This window comes from Pogoniulus pusillus, chromosome 15, assembly GCF_015220805.1.
Source record: "Pogoniulus pusillus isolate bPogPus1 chromosome 15, bPogPus1.pri, whole genome shotgun sequence".
Taxonomy (NCBI): Eukaryota; Metazoa; Chordata; class Aves; order Piciformes; family Lybiidae; genus Pogoniulus; species Pogoniulus pusillus.
In genome coordinates, this window is record NC_087278.1 from 11,840,503 (window position 1) to 11,860,924 (window position 20,422).

General features: G+C 41.9%; 1 protein-coding gene across 1 annotated transcript; it reads right to left on the reverse strand.

The window, feature by feature from the left end:
• Positions 1–269: 269 nt before the first annotated feature.
• On the reverse strand, positions 270–19,947 carry PWP1 (PWP1 homolog, endonuclein). Its single transcript, XM_064155383.1, has 15 exons — positions 19,818–19,947; positions 19,677–19,735; positions 18,172–18,326; positions 17,558–17,643; positions 15,329–15,425; positions 13,750–13,860; positions 12,895–13,025; positions 11,747–11,820; positions 9,030–9,126; positions 8,125–8,186; positions 6,059–6,170; positions 4,262–4,352; positions 3,353–3,474; positions 2,798–2,903; positions 270–2,121 (listed from the first exon to the last, which is right to left on the reverse strand). The coding sequence occupies exons 1-15, from the start codon at positions 19,881–19,883 to the stop codon at positions 2,006–2,008; spliced, it is 1,485 nt and encodes a 494-aa protein (XP_064011453.1). The 5' UTR covers positions 19,884–19,947; the 3' UTR covers positions 270–2,005.
• Between the last annotated feature and the right edge of the window lie 475 nt (positions 19,948–20,422).

Genomic DNA, 20,422 nt, shown 5'->3' on the forward strand with positions numbered 1-20,422 from the left:
AGGAGCACCTGCAGGAACAAGGGCAGCTAAGAACTTGCCTTTAAATCTTGTAGAGTTGCTGCATGGCTCCTTGGGCTGTGCTGAAAATAAGCTGAGCTCTGTGACACGGTAGGTGAAGGTTCCCTTGTGAAAGAGGCTCCAGTTTCTGCTTTAAATGGCCCAAGTTGTGCTGTGCATTCATTTCCTGGAGAGCTTCTTGAGACTTGAAAATGCATAATGCTTGCCCTCTGACATCACAGTATGTGAATAAATAAGCTCCAGAAAGAATGGTTTGTTTAAGCATGTTTTAGTCAAGGGAAAGACGTGTTGCTTGCAGTAACAAAAAGCAACCTTTTGAGCTACGGTGCCAGTGACATCAGAAATTACTACTCTCAAAGAACTTAACACAAACCATTTATTTCCAATGACAGCTTTGAAAAACCAGCAGCTTTTCATCAGAGAGCACTTCAACAAAGGTGACTCTGGTACTTTCACCCTCTTAAGCTTCCAAAAGCAGATGTTCATTTGCTGTTGACACACTAGTCACTATTGCTTGGCAGAGAAAGGATTGAAGCAGGAATCCCAACAAATCCTGCAAAGCCATGTTAAACACCTGTCACCAGACAAGAAACAGCTGAATTTGATTTAGAAGCAGCCACTTCAAGGCATGAGAACAAAATCTACAGCTCCACCTTTTCCCTATCTGCAGTTGGTACTGATAAAATTCATCTGCTTTATCCCAGAGTGAGATGATAGCTACTAGCTACAGCGAGCTAGGGTGGAAAGCAGGGTCAAGATCTTGCTAACAGCATGCACTGACATGAGAGCTGCTTTGGTATCCAGGGTATTTTAGCAGCAGCAGCACTTAAACAGATCTTAGAGTGTGCGTAGAGGGAAGCACTTCACCAGAGGTTAAGAGTATCATCATTTAACTTCTGGCCTGGGGTAAGGCACTTGGATGTTCATTCTAAATGTGAGGAAATTGAGTCACATTCCTCAACTAGGTTCCGAATGCTGTAAATAAGGTGTTTTAAATCAGAATGTCTGAGAGTTTCAGGCAGAAATGCCTGGGAGGAGTTAAGAATGTGAGTACCTAGCACAGACAACTTTCATCAGTGACAGTGACCAGCTGAGATCCCTACCCTTGTTTTGTGTCCTGTCAGCCTCTCATCCTCTCCTGAATAATAGCTCCTTATTTAAGTTCAAATTCTTACATATATTACAGTTGGAGCACCAGAGAAAAATCCAATACACAGGCAACATCAGCAAGCTTCAGATGCTGTGGAACCAGGGAAAACAAAAAAAAATCTTGATGAGATAGAGCTGGGATACCTCTGGCTTTATATTGGTGACCTGAGGTGTTAAAAATGCAGTCCATAATTCTACTTGTGGACTCCACCTTACTGCCCAAGAAATACCCCAAGACGACTTAAAAAGGTTACATAAAACAACTTTCACAATCTTAGAAATCTGTAACAAGGATGAATTACCTGGTTTCAGTTGTCATGTCATTCAGGTTTTGTGTATTTCTTACACAACTGCTGTCTCAGGTGTTTATGCCCTTTGCAGTATGCCACAAACTTATGGCATGAGTCTAGTGACTCTTTCATGTATCAGCTTTACATGTAGTAGCCTCTGCTTCAGAGATCAAAGAATCATAAAATCATAGAATGGTCTGGGTTGGAAGGGACCTCCAAAGGTCAACTAGTCCAACCCCTCTGCAGTAAGCAGGGGCACCCTCAAGTAGATCAGGTTGCTCAGAGCCATTCTGACCTATTGCAACATCATCATCATCATCTCAGGCAGAAGCAAGTGATTTAGTATTTCAAAGCCAGTAATAAAGGCAGGAACTCAGAAAGTGCTGACTTTGAATTTAACTACATCACCATGTTTCTTTGTCCAAGATGAAGCAGCCTGCTGATTGCAAGACACAGGTAATTTCTGTGAGTTCTCCCCAAACAGATCTGTAGAATACTCTTCAGTTGTAGTCCCATTGATTACTTTGATTTTATTGGTATTTGGTCCATCACGATTCCATTGCTGACTCTGAGTCGTTGCTGTTACTGCCAGCCGTGGAGCCGCGGGCCGCAGAGCTGGCACTAGCCACAGCAAGTCTCTCTCTGTTTCCAAAAACTTCATTCACTGCAACACAGATAAGGGATTGCTTTCATGTTACTCTCACAGAGACAAGAGTATAGATAGCATGGTGAGCACCACAGAATGGAACAGAAATCATAACCTGGTGGATTTTCAAAGCATTGCCTTTTACCTAGAGCAGGGAATTGAAGCTTACATGTCATGAACAGTCTCATGCCTATGATACTTAAATTACAAGTCTTGTTATTCTCCCCCAGAACATCTCTAGAGGTTTTCTTGTGTGTAAAGCACTGTGAAATGGATGTGTTTTGTAGACGAAAACATTAAGTGTAAATAATTTATTTCTGTGTTTAGTCTCTCTGGTTTCCACCAAGCTCTTAAAAGCTTCATGCCATTTAGCCACATGTAGCTACGACAGCTGATCAAAACAAGTCCTTTATAATGTGATACTTGATTACACCAGAAACATTAAGAAAAACATAGGCATTATACAGAACTCATGTACTGCATTTCACTACAAGAAAACAAATCGTGTGGCAAACACAGTTTTTCAATTTAGTGGGAAAAAAAAATCACATTTTTGAAGCTGAAATTGTGAACACATGCAGGCTTGGGGATTGGAAAACATTAACCTCCCAGAGCCACAACACATCACAGAATATAGAAATAAACACTGGGGGCAAGAGGAAAAGCACAAGGCTCAAAGAAATAAGAATGTTACCTGCAGAAATCTTGCTTATATCCCAAACACGCAGCCCTTCTCTCTCCCCTCCGAAGGCAAAAACAAAAGGGAAGTCAGGGCAGCAAGCTGCACAGAAGAGAACACCCTGGAAGGTGTGAGGAAAAAAAGAATTAAAATAGCCTAAAAGGAATTTGTCACCTGGAAATACTTTGACCATGCAAGTTTCAACAAATGTAAGCTGAGTTTCCTGACACTTAATTTGTAAAGACACAAAATTAGAGTAAAGAGCTGCTTAATTACAAAGAGTAAATCGCATCTTCATCTTGAACCTGGCAGACACACCTCAGAGCACCCATAGATGCACTCAGAATATTGTGTCTGATATTCAGGTCTGAGGCTCTGAAGCAGTCTGCCAAGTGCACGTTGAACACTGCAGTGTAAGGAGAATGATTTACCCAGCATACACAGATGCAGTTACTTTTTTCCTGAAAGATGTTAAGTTAGGTAAAACAAGATTTAGACAAAAAAAAGGACAAAAAAAAACATAGTTTATATATATGCCCTCTTGGAATCTAGAAATTAATATTACTCTACCATTTTCATATCCCTGGTATGGATTAAACTTGGTCTGTCCCCCAGGATATCCCAAATTTTCACGTATTTGTCAGCAGATGATGTCACGAGGCACCCTTTGACCTGGCTGCTCAGCTGTAGCCCTGAAAAATTGTTTCAAAGAGACAGATTTTGAAATGAAGTCACAAGAACAACCCAAATACTCTTCTCACACCAAGCTCTGCTCCAGCACAAAGGAGCAAACCACTAATGAAACGTTCATGCAGCCACTGCTCCTTGTAGAGAGCAAACTGACTTCACCTGAGCCGATTTTGCCTCTCATTTTAACAAACTAACAACGCAAAGATGCTGTTGCTCTGCTTCTTAAATCACATAATCTGGCTTCTCCTGGCAGTTCTCTCCATTTGCCAAAGATCATCTCTTTTGCTATTCAAGACCACATAGTATATCCATATGATTTCACTTTAGACTCCTAATCAGCTGCTTCAAGTTGTTTTTCAGAAGCTCCTACACTGATTAATTAATAATAAAGTAGCCCAAAGGAAGCAGTGTGAAAACCCTCCCATGTGCCATATTTAAATAACCTCTGGAGCCAATGACAGCATGTAAACATTGTTCATATTCCTGGATCAGATTCCATAGGCTTTTTTCTTCCTCACCCAAACAAACATGGAGAGAGTGTCCCAAGTGGATAGATCTGTTCTGATGTGCTTATTCATAGCATTCATGGAGAAAAGTTCACTTGTCAGAATGCTTTGCTTGCAGTGGTTTCTCAGCAGAGATCTGTTCCATGCACTGGCTACTCATAATTAATAGGCACAACTCTGACTGGTTAAACAAGGAATCACTATCACCTCAGTCATATCAGTTAAAGACACCTTCCAGATGTGCCTCACCACTGGGGACAAACACAACACGCACAGAACTTACCTGACACCTCTTTATCGTGAGCTTTCAGAGTGAAGAGCGGCTTATCAGAACGAGCATCCAGACAGTACACAAAGCCATCCTCTGTGCTTGCCTAAGGAAACCACAGCAGTTTAAAACCAACCAACCAGAGCCGCTCACCTAGAAAAGAGCTCCTAGGAAATAACACCACCTTCTGCTAGATCCCTAGATTTGGGACAGGCTTACACTACTTCTTGGTAGGGTGTGTACACAGGTCTGCATCCCCCAAGTCAGGCTCCACCTAGCTGGTGCCTGAGCTCTCCTACATACCTGACCTCTGCTTACATGGAAGTCTTAATCCTATAAAATTTCTGAAATTGTATTTTGAAGATGGTTGCAGCTAAGCTTGGCTCTTAAGTTAGGCAATGAAGTACAGAGCCTTTAGACTCTCGTCAGGCCAAAGTCTTTGGAGCCATCCAGTGGCTACTTAATAGCTCTGACCAAAGTCTAAAGCCATGATTATACTGAGAGAGAGCTACACTGTGAACCCAGCAGAACTGAGCAACTGATCTTGTAGGCTGTAAACAGAAAGTAACAGAGAATCAGACAGATGTTGAGACAAAAGACATTTGTTTCTAAAATTATGATATAAATTTTATTATAAAAATCTCAACAAAAGTGAGGTATTTTCACTCTGTACCAGCTGGGAGGGCAGTGCTCTCTAGTGCTGATTTGAAACACTGAACTAATAACTCTAACGTTCTCTGACTCACTGTGAGGGTGGTGATGTCACCAGAGAAGCTGTGAGGCTCCCATCACTGGAAGTGTTCATGAGCAGGTTGGATGGGGCTTTGAACAACCTGATCTAGTGGAAGGTGTCCCTGTCTGTGGCACAGGAGGTTGGAACTAAACCATCTTTATAAGGGTCCCTTCCAACTGAAACCATTCTCTGAGTCTTTGATTTAGGATCTTACTTCTAATTAGCTACTTCTCAGCCTCAGTTGCCTCCTTACATGAAATACAACAGCAACTGTGCAAAGGAAGACACATCCCTGCCACGGAGCACTGTAACAACACAGCAAAGATCTCTGGAATGAAACAGCACCAGCATCAATTGCTTTTCCACTGTTGTGATTAAGATATCAAATAAGTCTGAAAGCCTACCTAAAACCATCCTACTACACACTGCTTTTTTAAAGTAAGCAACACCAGCAGCCCAACTGTCCATCAGCACTACTCTATGAATGAGAAGCAATAAAAGCACAAAACTACCTGCTGAACTGTGATGGTTGGAGTGTTCCCCACCCCCCCACACTTTGGAAATGACCCACACTAGACTCAGCCAGCTCTAGAAATTGAATGAAGCTTATTATTTACAGCTTAGCACAATATACAAGCAGATATTTACAGTATATACAGAAATATATAAGGTAAAAGGTAATACAGAATCACAACTCCCCTCCCAGAAACCTGAGTCCCCAGGAGGGGCTCCCAACTGCCCCTTCACCTTCCCCCTGCCCCTCTCAACCTTACCCCAGTCCCAAGGAAGAATGGAGGTTCAGCCAGGGGGTTAGGAAGCAAAGTAGATTAGTCAAAAAAAATAGAGGTTGAGGTTAGAGAGAGATGCAGCTCAGAGCTCCCCAGCAGGAGAAGAGAGTTATCTATGTTTGGATTCTTGTTCTTATACATCTCAGCAAGCCTATGAGTGAAGTAGACATCGCCATTGTTTTCCTTCCACAGCCTGTAATCTAATCCTTCTCACCAAAACATTCTAGCCGGCTTCAAACTAGCACATAAATGAAATGTCAACACCCCAAGAACAGAAGAGCATGTACTCACCAAGAAATGACAAGGTGAAAAATGGTTCCAAGTCACTCTTTCAACCTGACCACTGAACCGCCATATTCGATGGTTATCCTGTGGGCTTCTGCAGTCATACAGCACAGCTGATCTAAGGGAGAAAAGAGACAGGAAATTAAAAACAAACAACACCACAAAAAAAAAAACACCAAAAACCCAACCAAAACCCAAACCAAGAAACAGAAAGAACACTTTATGAAGTTTGTTTTGCCACTGGCATTTACAGAAGGTCCATGTAAAGAACAATTCAAAAATGAAAATAGAAAGAACTTCACTAATTAGGTCTTCCAGCTCAGTAACAGATGAGAAATTCTCAGATAAGCATAAGCATTTCCCATATGCTTCCAAGTTTCATCTTGTTACAAACACCCATTCTATTGAAATTAAAGAAAGACAGCTTCAATTTACTCAATACTGAAGATATTTATCTAATGTGAGATCATAATTATGCAAATATATCACTTAATTACGATCAGACATGAGTAAAGTGATGACTGTTCCAAAAGTAATGTATGAAGAAATCAGTTTGTGACACATACATAAACATTTCCAAATATGCTTTAAGAAAAAGCTGGAGATGAGTAGGTTCAGACTGGATGGGAGGAGGAAGTTGTTCACCATGAGAGTGGTGAGAGCCTGGAATGGGTTGCCCAGGGAGGTGGTTGAGGCCCCATCCCTGGAGGTGTTTAAGGCCAAGCTGGCTGAGGCTCTGGCCAGCCTGATCTAGGGTAGGGTGTCCCTGGCCATGGCAGGGGGGTTGGAACTAGATGATCTTTGTGGTCTCTCCCAACCCCGTCTGATTCTGTGATTCTATGATTCTATTAAAAAACCCAAACTCTTTGTAAGTGCCTAGGAAAATGCTACTCCAAAAAGGAGAAAAAGCAGATGAGAGTTACTGGGCCCTCTGGGATTCTTTGCAGGCTTGTGCTCAACCCAGTGGCAACAGAATCTGTCCCAGCCCAAAAAACTCCCAGATGCAATGCAAGAAAGAAGGATGACATCACTGCCACAATGTCTCACTGCAATCAACATCCACAGTGTAACCCACTCCCACTCTATCCTACAATTAAAGCCAAAGAAAGATGATCTAGATGACTCAGTTCTTTTACTGGGCATCTTACACCAGCAGCTTTAGTGCATGTGCAATTTTTAATGGTCTAATTTCTAGCTTATGGAGGCATCTGCCAAGAGTCACTGAATAGCCTGTGGTTCCATAAGGCTTTACAGGAAGAATCCACAAAGGCAGGCTGTGAGTTTACAGATGTTGCACTGGTTTATAGGTGTCCATGGTATTAAAGGGCTCAAGCAGCTGCCTCAGTGTTTGGATTTTTTCCTTCATTTTACTGAAGGAAGTCAAGAGGGACTAAAGTGAACAGAAGCAGGTTCTTAATAACAATAAAAGCTTTTTTTTTCTCCAATACTTTCACTTATGCAGATGTAGAAAAGCCTAATGGAAGCTAGAGAAACAAAAAAGGCCTGGCTCAAGATTGACAATTCTATAAATATTTTAACACACAAGGTCAAAGTCTTGGAAGTAGAATACTAATTAAAAAAAAAACTAAGAAAATCATGATTACAGAACAAAATTATGAAGTTACCCCTATGAGATAGGAGAACAGAAGGGTTTTTGGCTGGCAGGGTTTGTAAGAACTGGCAGTTACAGAATCAGTCCAAGTGTGCAGACACAAACCATTTCACAGCATCTCCAGGTCACAATCACAGGAGATGACCTGATCCAGAAAATGTCACAAGGTCAAAGAAGAAATAAGCTCAGTTTGGAGCAGACACCTGGCAGAGAAAATGTCAGTCCAGATGGTTAGAGCTCTGGCTAGTCCTGAGAAATTGGTAAGGAAAACACTATTTTGGCCACATACAAACCTGACTACCTTGATGGAAAAAAAAAAAACAACAAAAAAAACCCAAACCATTATCCAAATTTGGCACAGTTAGACACAAATAAAGAAGAAAAGATGAGGTAATATGGGATTAATTGAAGACTAATACCCTCCCTGTGTGCAACAGCTGAAAATATTACCATGACATACCTATCATAAGATCCAGAAATGAGGGTCTGAGTTTCAAATGGATGAAACTGCAGTGTCTGGACCTAGATAACAGAAGATTTTATTGTTTCAGATAAGCATTGAGACAAAAGGCACACATACACAAACTCTCTGGGAACAAAGAGAGCACACTCCCTCCTCCTCAAAGCCACCACATTTCCCCCCAAGCCCTCTCCTATTAAGCTTGTTGCTACTCAGATTTCTCATAAAACAGTGCAAGAAATTTTGATTTCAAACACCCCTACCCACTGGAAACATGATCTTTTCCAATATAATCTAACTGAATAGAACCACATGTCCCCTTTCTGCCCTAGATACTACAAAAATAATCTGAAGGGGGTAAAAGAATAGCTGCTTCCAGGAGAAAAATGCAGATGTTAGCAAAAAATAAACATCAGTCAAGGGCAGTGACTCTGTTAACAGCAAAATAATGTTACAGCTATTAGTAACTATAGTTTTAATTCATTTTTCAAATATCCATCACTGCAGCTTTTTAGTATCATTTATTTCTTACCTAGAACAAACAGTAAGTGATACTCAAGCTACAGAGTTTGACCTGTGCTCACAGATCTGTTTCTGGTAGCTTATACCAGCAGTATTAGATTCCCACCTATCAGGGCTTTCACACAAAAGGCACTGCACAAACTGCTGTGATTTTTTTGGCAAAGTTTCTAAAGGATAAGTTAAATAACATTTTTAAAACGTTGTATTTATTGCAGTGTTGTTTGCAAAGCAACTAATTCATCAATTAAAAGAATTCTGCAGTTACTGGAGATAAAATCACAGGACTGTTGTTCCAAGGCTTCACTACTAAACAGCAAATGAAAAACTGCAGTTATTTTTCATCTGTACTTTACAGCAGAACAAATGCCCCAAGTATTACAAACCTTGTCTGTGTGTAGCATCAGGCTGGCTGCTGGCTTACCCACAGACATGTCCCACAAAATCACAGTATTGTCAGCAGATGCACTTGCTAAAACGTTCCTGGTCATGAATAGAAAAAAAAGAAAAGAAGTTTTTAAAGTCTTTATATAAACAAATATGCAGAATACATTCAGAGCCTGATTCTCAGATCAACACCACTCTGGTCTATTGACTGTATCTCTAAAGCCTGAAGGTAATTCTAAGTTACAAGACTGCAAACAGAAAATACTTCTAAATAACAACACTGACAGGGTTTTGTTTTTAACCCCCTGATACCACTTAAAAGTATCAGTTACTGGAAGATTTCTCAAAGAAAATGATGCAAAAAAGGCTTTTAAGCACTTTCCTTCCTTTAATGTTAAGTTCTTCACAGAGAGAGTGATTTGCCATTGGAATGGGCTGCCCAGGGAGGTGGTGGAGTCACTGTCTCTGGTGGTGTTCAAGCAAAGACTGGATGAGGCACTTAGTGCCATGGTCTAGTTGACTGGATAGGGCTGGGGAATAGGTTGGAGTGGATGATTTTGGAGGTCTCTTCCAACCTGGCTGACTCTATAGCTCTATGCAACACAGTTCTGTTTGCATATATGGAGAGCCAAGAGCCAGACAAACCTGTTTTTAAAACACTTTGCTCTCTTAATATCTGAGTGTTTATGTAACTGCTGAAGACCCAACACTGTGTATCCCTATGGAATGCTGAAAGGAACCACTAGCACTGTAGTTTACAGGCCCCAGGTTTCAACTTCATTTTGATCAACTGTCCTAAGAGCAATAAACACACAGTTTAGAGGTTAAATCAGAACCCCCCCAAAACATTCCCAAAGGCCTGTCAGACATGCAGTACAATCAATATCACTGCTCCACTGCTCTTAAAACCAGACTTATTACTTCAACATGTTGCTTCTGATTGAAACTGCTTTCCCCTTACCTTTTTCTTTTTATATTAACCAAGTGTTTCTGACTGAAAGAGCTGACATTCTCCTGGAAACACATTCTCCCAAACAATGTCATGAAGGAAAGTTAAGAAAATGCATAGTGAAGGCTATGAGAACATTTTACAGTAACACCATTATGACCTACAGGCAGGAAGTTATTTATGGAGAGCTGTCACAGCATGTCTTGCTTAAAAGAACCCCAATCAAACAACAACAAAACATTTAAACATAAGCTGCTCTGAGGATTTCCTTCTTTTGCCCCTAAGCTTCCCAGTTCAAGGCTACTTTTATTTCCTGGAAGATCAACCAGTATCAGTAAGCTCGTAACTCAGACATCACAGAATTATGCATTCCAGACACTTAACTCCTGTAGGCATAATTTCTGTGACTTGTCTCTACAGTATCACCAGATAACCATTTCTAGGTATGCAAAAGCTACTCTTTTTTTAAGACTGATGGAATGGTCACTGGCACTCTGTTCATATGTCACAGGATCACAGCATGTTAGAGGTTGGAATGGACCCAAGGAGACCATTGAGTCCAACCTCTCTGCCAGAGCAGGACCACACAATCTAGCTCAGGTCACAGACGAATGCATCCAGATAGGCCTTGAAAGTCTCCAGAGAAGGAGGTTCCACAACCTCTCTGGGAAGCCTATTCCAGTGCTCTGGCACCCTTACAGTAAAGAAGTTCCCCCTTGTGTTGAGGTGGAACCTCTTGTGCTGCAGCTTGTACCCATTGTTCCTTGTCCTACCACAGGGAGCAAGTGAGCAGAGCCTGTCCCTGCCCTCCTGACACTCAGCCCTCAGATATAATTTATAATATATGTGTTTAAGAACACACAGCCCACTGTAAATTAAAGAGGGCCATTAAAGTACATTTACTGCATGTCTGTGTGGGTGCTTTCTCAGCACCTAGACAACAAAGCATTACAAATGAAGGCTTATACCTGCTCATCAGGAGTATGCAGAGGTGACCCATGTACTTTCACAGACATTTACATTTGCAGGAAAAGAAAAGTACAGATCAGTCTGTGTCTGACTGGAAGAGTTTCAAGGCTCATGCTCAAGATCCTCTGACACCTGAACTGTTAACAACCACCTAAGCAATAAAACCCAGCAGTATCTTTAATTTGAACAGCACATTCTCTTTGACCTCTCCCCCAAGATGGGCAAGCTTTGTATTGCCTCAACAGCAGCACTTTGTTACTAGTACACTCAGGCAACAGCAAGTCCTCTCCAATGACCCAAAGGTCAGAGGCATTTCTACACATGTGCTATGAGGACTCATCCATTCTCCTTGCTGTTCACAGATCTGGGGCAAAAGCCATAGGGAAAAAAATAGCACAGCAAGGACTTCCTTCTAGAAATCTAATTCTGTCTGTTGAAATGGTGCTTCAGGTCCCTGGTAGACTGGCACAGATCAGGGCAGCCCTTTGCATCTCCAATTTGTGCATCTGAGTTCAATGTAGCAACTTCATCAAGTACCTTAGACCTACCTTAGCCCTGCCCTCATCTGGACAACCTGCAAATAAAAAGTGATAAGCAATATCTGGCTTTGGAAAAAAAAAAAAATAACCAAGACTAACAGTTAAAAAAACAAAAAAGGAGGGTTAATTTGAGAATTGCTTCATTCCAGCACTGCTTTCAAATCCAGTGTTCCACCACATAAAGATTTTGTGAGAAAAATGTATGCCTAATTAAGGATGCAAATTTGTAACATCCACTGTGATTCATGTATTCTTTTACCTGCTTTGCTTGTTCCACGAAAGATCAAGTACAGCATCAGTATGTCCTTTTAGGGTGCCCTCTGAAGATAAACTCTGTGTGTGCAGACACAACATAAACAGGCTTTAAAATTACAGCTCCAATGGAAATCAAGCATTACAAGACACCCATATGAATTCCTAATGCCTTCACAAACTTCATGCTTTTAATTATTCTCACTTGCTTCCTCAAGGCTTCTGACAGAACTGTCTTTGCAGCTCTTGCACCTCACCTCCTGCCCCAGGTCTTAGACTGCTTTATTCGGAGCTGGTGGCCTTACAGAACTGGGTTACTACCTTGACAGCCAAGGTGCAGCTTCTTCAGCTCTTTCTAAACACTCTCAGCAATTTCCTCTCTCTCTCAACTCCCAACTAACTAAGCTTTAGGGCTTTGTAACTGCCAGCTCCCACAAATTCTAATTTAAAAGGTTCAGCAACTGGAAACCATTCACAAGCCCACCTCATCCTTCTAAGGAAATCTTCAAAATCACAGTGGTTCTTCAGCTAACACTGCAGTGCTCCTTCATTTGGCAAGCCAAGATTAGCTAGACACCCAGCATTCACCTTCCCTATTTACTCTAGGAAGTCTTTTAGCACTTCCTGAAGTTGTGATGTTATCTTTTATACTTTACATCCCAAAGAATTTGGACAAATTATAACACCACATTCAGGTACCCACAGCGAGGGTCAGATTCAGCTCACATAACTTTGCAACCAATCTGAACCTCAGACTTCCTTTTTGGTAGTTAAGACTTTTGTTCTGCAGTCCCCTAAAAGAAACTCAGCAATTCTCTGACTTCACCTTAGGCAATCTTGATGACTAGCTTAAGATACACTTACATTTTATATAGCTAAAGCTAACAGAGGTGAAACCTGAGTAACTGTATTTTATTGCTGCCAACTTTGTCCCTTGTTGCTCAGTGCCTTTTCAACTCTGAGTGACTGGAAAACACCAATCCTCACCTACTGCACACAACCATGCTACTATCTTCTGTAACCTGTCAAAACACCATCTTTTAACCTGACAGAATCCAACCAGATTATCTGGGATTTCCCTTTGTAGGAAAAAAGAGTAGTAACACTACACTTACTCTATCTTTCCAACTAGATAAGCCAATTTGCAATACTTACTTTCTTTCCTTTCTTCTTTGCCTTTTTGTCTTTCTTGCTTCCAAGAGAAAAGACTGGCTCTAAGGATTCTACGACATCAAGGTCCCAAACGTCAATAACTGGTGTCATGTTACCCACCGCAACGTAATTTCCTACAAGCAGAAACCCAAATGCAACCACATTAAAGTGACAAAAGAATATATTTGGTAATTCAGCTCTTGCTTATTTCTTTGATTAAGTAAAACTTATACTGAAGTCCCAGAATCTTCTGTTTGAGATCTGATGTTTCTAACTGACAAGGAGCAACTGTAAAATATCAGCTGACAGAAGATGTTGCCAGAAAACCACTTTCTTGCTCTCCAATACTTCTTCAGTACCAGTAACTGTTCAAAGAAGCTGTATAAAATTGCATGTTTTGTTTGGGTTTTTTAAGGGAAAAAAATTATTTATGCTATGGTTAAAAAAAATCTGTTCACCACAGAAAAATGGCTACTAAATACAGAAATAGATATACTTTGTTCCATGTTTTACAGTTAATCAACTGCATTGGCCAAAAGGAGTTTGAACAAAAGCAACCTTTTATTTGCAAATGGAAAATACAGCAGATTAGAGAAGAGCTTGCTCTGGTTTGTTAACTGGAAATAACTGAACTCTGTGTAATAAAGCCAGTGTTTTAGTCAAATCACTTGGTATGGCCTCATCAATAAGATGACTATTACCAAACCATAAAAAACTAATATTAAGGGTTTTTTTCATCTTAATATCTTGGTTTAAGTTCTGTTTGTGACACTGGAGGAAAATATTTAGTGAAAACATTACATTTATACACTTTTCAAGGAAAAAACTATTTAACTGGACATTTCCTTTGTAATTTACCTTGTGATTCATCAGGACTGGGATCAAAATTCAACCACTCCAGACTTAGAGGATAAGCAGGCAAGATAATGTCATGATGTACATAAAATGAGTCTTCTTCATGGTTATATACTGAAAAAGAATTAAAGATTCACAAAACATCAGTGAAGAGTGAAAGTAACTATAAACACTCCACTTCTACAAAGGGCAAATGTGGTAAACACTGAATTGTCAAGGAGATACAGGAAGTAAATTTGCAGTGTGTTCAAAGTTTCAGTATAAAGGCCAGAGCCTCTAAGTACTAATGTTATGCAACAAACAACATTCTCCTGTGTACTGTATGAACTGACAAGTTCAGCACAGCTCACACACCTTATTCCTAGCATTATACACTACTTTGCTTGTAAGATCACTTCAAAAGAGATGCTTTGTAATCCACTACTGTCTACACCAGAATATCATCACAAAAGAGAGAAAGAAAATAAACACATCCAGATTAAATCAAAGAGGAAATGGACTAAAACATAAACAGTTTTCAGATTAGAGGAAGTTGAAGAAGGTCAGTAGAAGCTTCCTTCAGCAGGTTGTAACAGATACAGAGAGAGTTTTGGTAGAGCAACCAGCTATACAACACAGCATTCCATTTAGACATATATTTCCCTCCTTATAATAATTTACTAACTGGACAGCAGAAAAAGCCCATTAATGGGAATGTTCAGATACTAACTAAAGTTTTCAGTTAACTAAGTAGTCTTGGTAGTCAATTAAGAAAGGGCTATCCAATGTTACTAACTGCAGAAGCCTGTACTACTGTTTTATTAGGTCTTATTGGGAAAACACCTCCTGACTCAGAAAATGCCAGATGCTGCTATTTGAAGAGATGCTTTCAAATACTTTGGTCTTGTTGTTTTCTTAAAACAAAACACTTTGCTAGCAGAAACATGCACCACAGCAGAAGTAGCCAAGAACATTCCCCTAAAGAAGCACCATAAGAAAATATGGCAGCTTCAGCATACTCAGCAGCAGTCCCTGCTGCAACGGAAGAAGCCTTCACATGGTAAAACTAAAGCCACCACCAGAACAAGTGGCAGTCAGATCTTACTAAGCACCATCTCTTCTAAAACTGATAGAAGTGCCAATTCTTCTGCTCCTAGCAGTAGAAAGCACATTTAAAGAAGCAGGAGAAAGCTGAAGGAAAAAACAAACTCAAACCAACAAACCTCTAGAGGAAGCTTACATGATATGAAAAGCAAGACTCTTTGGAAATATTGTTTTGTGTTCAGAGAATGAAAATGCCATTGTTCAGAGAATGAAAATGCCAGAGTGCTTTCTAAGTGTCATTAGAAATCAAACAAAGAAATGCTGTGCATCCTGGAAAATAAGCACACTATCCCCTAAATAACAGTAACTCCGTGTGATGTACTGCAGCTCTGGTAAGTGGCTAAAGCGTTGTCACATAGGAAAGAGAACAAAACCTGAAATAGGGCAAATGGGGAGAAAAAACCCTTCCAAACCCCCTTCTACACAGATGTATGGAACACATTGTAGGCAAGGCACATTCCCTATATTCAGCATAAGAAACAAATCCTGTGTTACTTACCATGGACCTCCAAACTACAGTAATCCTTATCAACTCTGCCGCAAAGGACAAGATTGTCACTGGGCTTAATCAAAAAGTCCTCCTGTTCATATTGATCCTGAACAGCAAAAAGGAGAGTAGATGCCAGATGTTAAGCAAAGCACATAAACCCACAAAACTACACATTCTAAAGGTTGAATCAGTAATAATTTTTATCATAACTGAAAAGAAAACCTAACACCCTGATGCCCATCTGCCTGAAGATATCTTAGAGTGATAAACAGAGAAAGGCAGATCAAATCATGGAGAGACTGAATAGTTATTATACAGACTGACAGACTGTTTAGTGGATCTAGGTGGGTTTAGAGAGACCATTTAACTACCAAATATTAAACTGTATTTTGAGGCCACCAAGATGCAGCTGAAAAGAAAATCACCACCAGAAGCCCACATATACAGCTCATTTCCCTTGCGCTCTCATGCCTTGAGCATTTACACAGCGTAACAACGTTTTACACAGTAAGCACTCTGCAACTGCTCCTCACATCCAGGAAGCAATTCCAAGAGCATTAAAGCACTGTCTACTTTCTGGAAAATATTTTCAGCAAACTACTGCCTGCAGCTAGGCAGAAGAGCTGTGCCAGAACAGATTCTAATTTCCATTGTTACTGAGCAACGGCAGGCAGTTGGGGACTTTATCTTAGTGGACAACTATGAACTGTACATAAAAGCCAATAGCCTCAGAGAGCGCCATCCTTCTTCAGACTTCTTGCAAGTGTTGTATTTCTTTCTTTATTCACTTCAAGCATATTTTCACTATTTGAATTCCATCTAGTATGGCAATTCTTTGAACTAATCAATGTTACACAACGCATAGTCTTCAACAGTAAGAATAGTAAATACCAGAAGACGACATAAGACACACGCTAAAGGACTAAACCAGATTCTACTTCAGAATCTGTGGAAAGGACTTGATTGTAGGAATAAAAGCCTGAGGAAAAGGTGTTCACTTTTTCACTGTCTGGAAGAAAGTTAGCTTTTCTGACAGAAAATAAATGCAGCTCATATTCTCTCCAAATTCCCATGTGAATACCTCTTTGACTATAAAATTAATTTTTAAAGCATTTCTGTCCTCTACTGGTACACAGGAGCAAGAAATATCATCAACCAGTCAGTGGAACACAGAGAAACCACACAGTACCCTAAATTGCACAGAGCAATTGAAATTGTTTTAAAGGTAAGACATATGGCTTCCTCCTTGAGTTTTGTTACAGCATGTGAAGTCACCACGACAAAGCCTTGACACAGATCATACACATCTGGCAACATTCCCTGACGTGCAAACTAAATGTTCTAGTAGAAACCTGCAGCTACTCTTCTTTCAATCTCACTAGCTTTGTAAAGAATCCAAAATGTTATAGAAAGGACACTGAGAAATCTCAGAATTTTTATGTTTTGAAGAGGTCTCAAAAATTCACCTGCTCCATCATCCTGCCCCAGATGATCGCAGTCTCTCCTGGCTGCTCTCCAGATTAAGTAATCTCTTATGATGAAACCTCATCTTGTAGCTTGTTTCTGGAATCTCTCTATGTAAATTAAATCAGTCACAAGTTGCAGTCTATCCATCTGAACTAAAGGATGGGATATTCTCTGGAATATCTCCCTATCTTTTCTAAGGAGGCACCCAATATTCTAGCCAGTACTGCTGACACAGTTAAGTTCATGTCAGACTGCAGGCAGAGACTTCTTTGCCCCCCGCAGAGCTCTTACAAAGCCTGTTCCTGTAAAGATATTCCCCACCTGATACTTGATAGAAACTGATACAGGCAGAAGCAGTCATTTACACCACATGCTGTACATATATGCTAAACAGGGACATATTTCTTCATCCCATATCCCTAATTTGACAGGTAGCTTGAGTTCATCAGTGTTCTAATTTGGCTTGTCAGTGGCCTGAGGTTTATTATTTCTCCAAGTATTATTTGTGTCCTACTAGGTAGGTGACAAATCACTCCACATACAGAAGCACATGACTTCTTAAGTCATTTCACCTTAACAGCTGACTTACATGTGAAAAGCACATATAGAGGGGACTGTACAAAGCCGCCACGAGAGTTTCCTCTGATCAAAAGTCTGGCAAAGCTCTGGAAAAGGCCTGTAAGTACTTACAGCACCTAAGGCAGTATGGAAAGCATAACTGTTTTATAAGTTTATGTAGTTTAAAATGCTTAGCATTTTTATAGTACTTACAGTGGTTTTCAGAGTGATGTATGGATCATCCTCATTACTCCCATATACTGCCAGAGCAGCCAAAGAGTCTCCCAGTTTTAGATCACCTAGATGGGAATTTCAGAACATTTTTATACCTGTTAATGACAGCTGACATTAGAAACTCCTGTACCAATACCTGTATTACCTGAATTGCAACATAGAAGGTGCAAACTCCAAGTTGCAAACACAAGAACCCAAATAAGAATCACAGAATCAATCAGGTTGGAAGAGACCTCCAAGATCATCCAGTCCAACCTATCCCCCAGCCCTATCCAATCAACTAGACCATGGCACTAAGCTAAACTCCTTTGTGCTTTCTGGGACTTCTGCTGCTCTACTCCAGCACTACTGCAGGGGGAGTGACAATCTTGCCTACATACTCCCGGTTCTAGTGTTAGTGAGGGGGACACCAAATTGTTTCACCGACCAAATGACTTCCCCCAAGTGAGACAAGCAAGTAATTAAAACTGTGAAGTTGTAGCATTTAAAACATAGCACTGTGTAGTTTTAGGATACCTTAGCATCCAAAGTAAAGTGAGAAGTGCAAAGGTTCTTCACTCACACTGCCTACCTGTTATTTAATTTTTTCTTACCTGTGCATTCCTCTTCATCGTAGTTTTCCAAATCATATTCATCGAGTTCATGATCAGGCTGGCCCTCATTTTTATGAGAAGACTTAGCTGTGCCAGGGATGGCTTCATTTGTGCCACATGCCACCTGGCCTTCATTACTACCATCATCATCATCCCTGCTTAAAGAAACACATTGCTGAGAAACTGTGATAGAACACTTTCAGGTAATTGCTTGGGGGCTGCTACCAGCACTTCAGCACACAATCCATGCTGGCCACATGGGTTTCATATTTTTTGCCAATAACCTGGAAGTCCATTCACTCCTTTCCTATCTTTTCTCTAAATACAAGGCACCATTATTCTTAGGCTTCCAGAGAAATATCTTCCTCGAAAGCTTTCAAGACAAAAAGTGGTACAAACTGCTCAAGAGAGCTAAATTGTGTATCTAAATCCCTCTTCTCTTATCCTTCTCTGTGTGGCTACAACACTCTCACCCTCACTTCTGTGTATGTGCCCATTCCTTCTTTTTTTGCCATCTACAAGCCCTGTCATGTATGATGAAACTTGCATTTCTTCAATACTTTAAAGACCTCATTTCTCATACTTTCCATACTTACATTAGAAGAAAAAAACAACAACATAAAAATCATTAGGTATTATGGAATACTCCCTTTTTTTCTAGACTTGTTTTCTAAATCCTATGCACCTGTAATTCTTTTTGTAAGCTTATTTACCTTTTTACTAAAAGCAAAGAATCAAAACTTAACAGAACTACACAACTAAGGACTCTGAATGCTGAATGGAGACTTGTGATATCTTCACTTTCCTACCTGAATCATAAGTCATGTTGTGCCTTTTTTGCCAAAGCATAAATACCAAATCATTCTGAGTTCTGCTATGGCCTCCAGACTAATTTAGATTGTAATGCCTCACCCTTAGCATCCACTTTTTCACTCCGGGGGACTTCCACCTTGCTTTGTCACATCTCCAAAGTACCCATGGTTACAAACCCAGCTTCTCTCCAAACAAGAAGAGCAATTCCACAGAGGACCATGCCCAAACATGTCCCTGTGGACTTCACCCGAAACGTTCAGCTTTTCAGAGGACATTTGGTTTACAGCTGAGGAACCGCATGGGAAGATAACCCATGTCATCGCACTCACTAAGAAGGCAGGATATACTCCATCCAACTTTCCTCCCTTCACTCTCTGGAGAAACGACCCTCCCGGGCCGTCAGGCTCAGCTGACACAGTCGTTCCAGCTGAGCCTCGTGCCATTTGGTGCCGATCTCCATTGCTGCTCCCCAGGCCAAGCCTTCAGCGAGCTCCACTCGACTGTGAGGTGAGCCGGTGCCCCAGCAGACCCGGGGCGCCTGCTCCCCTCCACAACTTTTGTCAGTGGCGAGGCCCGGGAGATTCCAGCCCCGTTTCCAGCAGGGCCCAGGAAACGCAACGCGACGCGACACGACACGACACGACACGACCTGTCCGCAGCCCGACCACGCCCGGCTCGCTCCCTCAGCTCACCCCTGCCTGTCCTGGGCCTCCCCGATGAGACGATTCAGCTCCTCTTCGCTGAGCTGCACCTGCGGGAGGGCACAAACAGGGGTGAGAGTGGGCAGCGGGTGGAAGGGGTCCCTCGGCCCGGCCTTGGGGACCCTCCCTCACCTTGTCCGGCGTTTCCTTGGCGACGCCGCAGCGCACCCAGGCGGCGCACGTCACCGGGCAGCTCATGGCGGCGGCGGTGGCGGCACGGAGCGGCGCGGCGGCAGCACGTGCGGGCGGCGCCGGCGCACACCGAGTGACGCACAGCAGCGTACGCGGTCTGGAACGAAGAGACCACGGAAGGGGAGGGAATATTCTTGTGCCGTCATCTTTGAGCGCCGGGAAATGACGCCAGATCGTGGGGCGGGGCCACAAAGGAAGGGGCGGGGCCACACGGGAAGGGGCGGGGCCACACGGGAAGGGGCGGGTGTCTCCCAGCGGGGCGGGGCCACACGGGAAGGGGCGGGGCCACATGGGAAGGGGCGGGTGTCTCAGCGGGGCGGGGCCACACGGGAAGGGGCGGGTGTCTCTCAGCGGGGCGGGGCCAGGGCGCTGGGCGCGGCAGGGGCCGAGCCTGCGCGGCCGCTCAGGAGTGCGGGGGCTGGGCAGCAGCGGTTGTGCCCGAGGGTCTCCGTCCGTGGTCTGCGCTGGTTGTTGCCGGCTTGATTTTTTCTTTTGCCGGCAGCAGCAGTTGCTCTGGTTTTCATTACATTAGCTGCAGGGGCGCG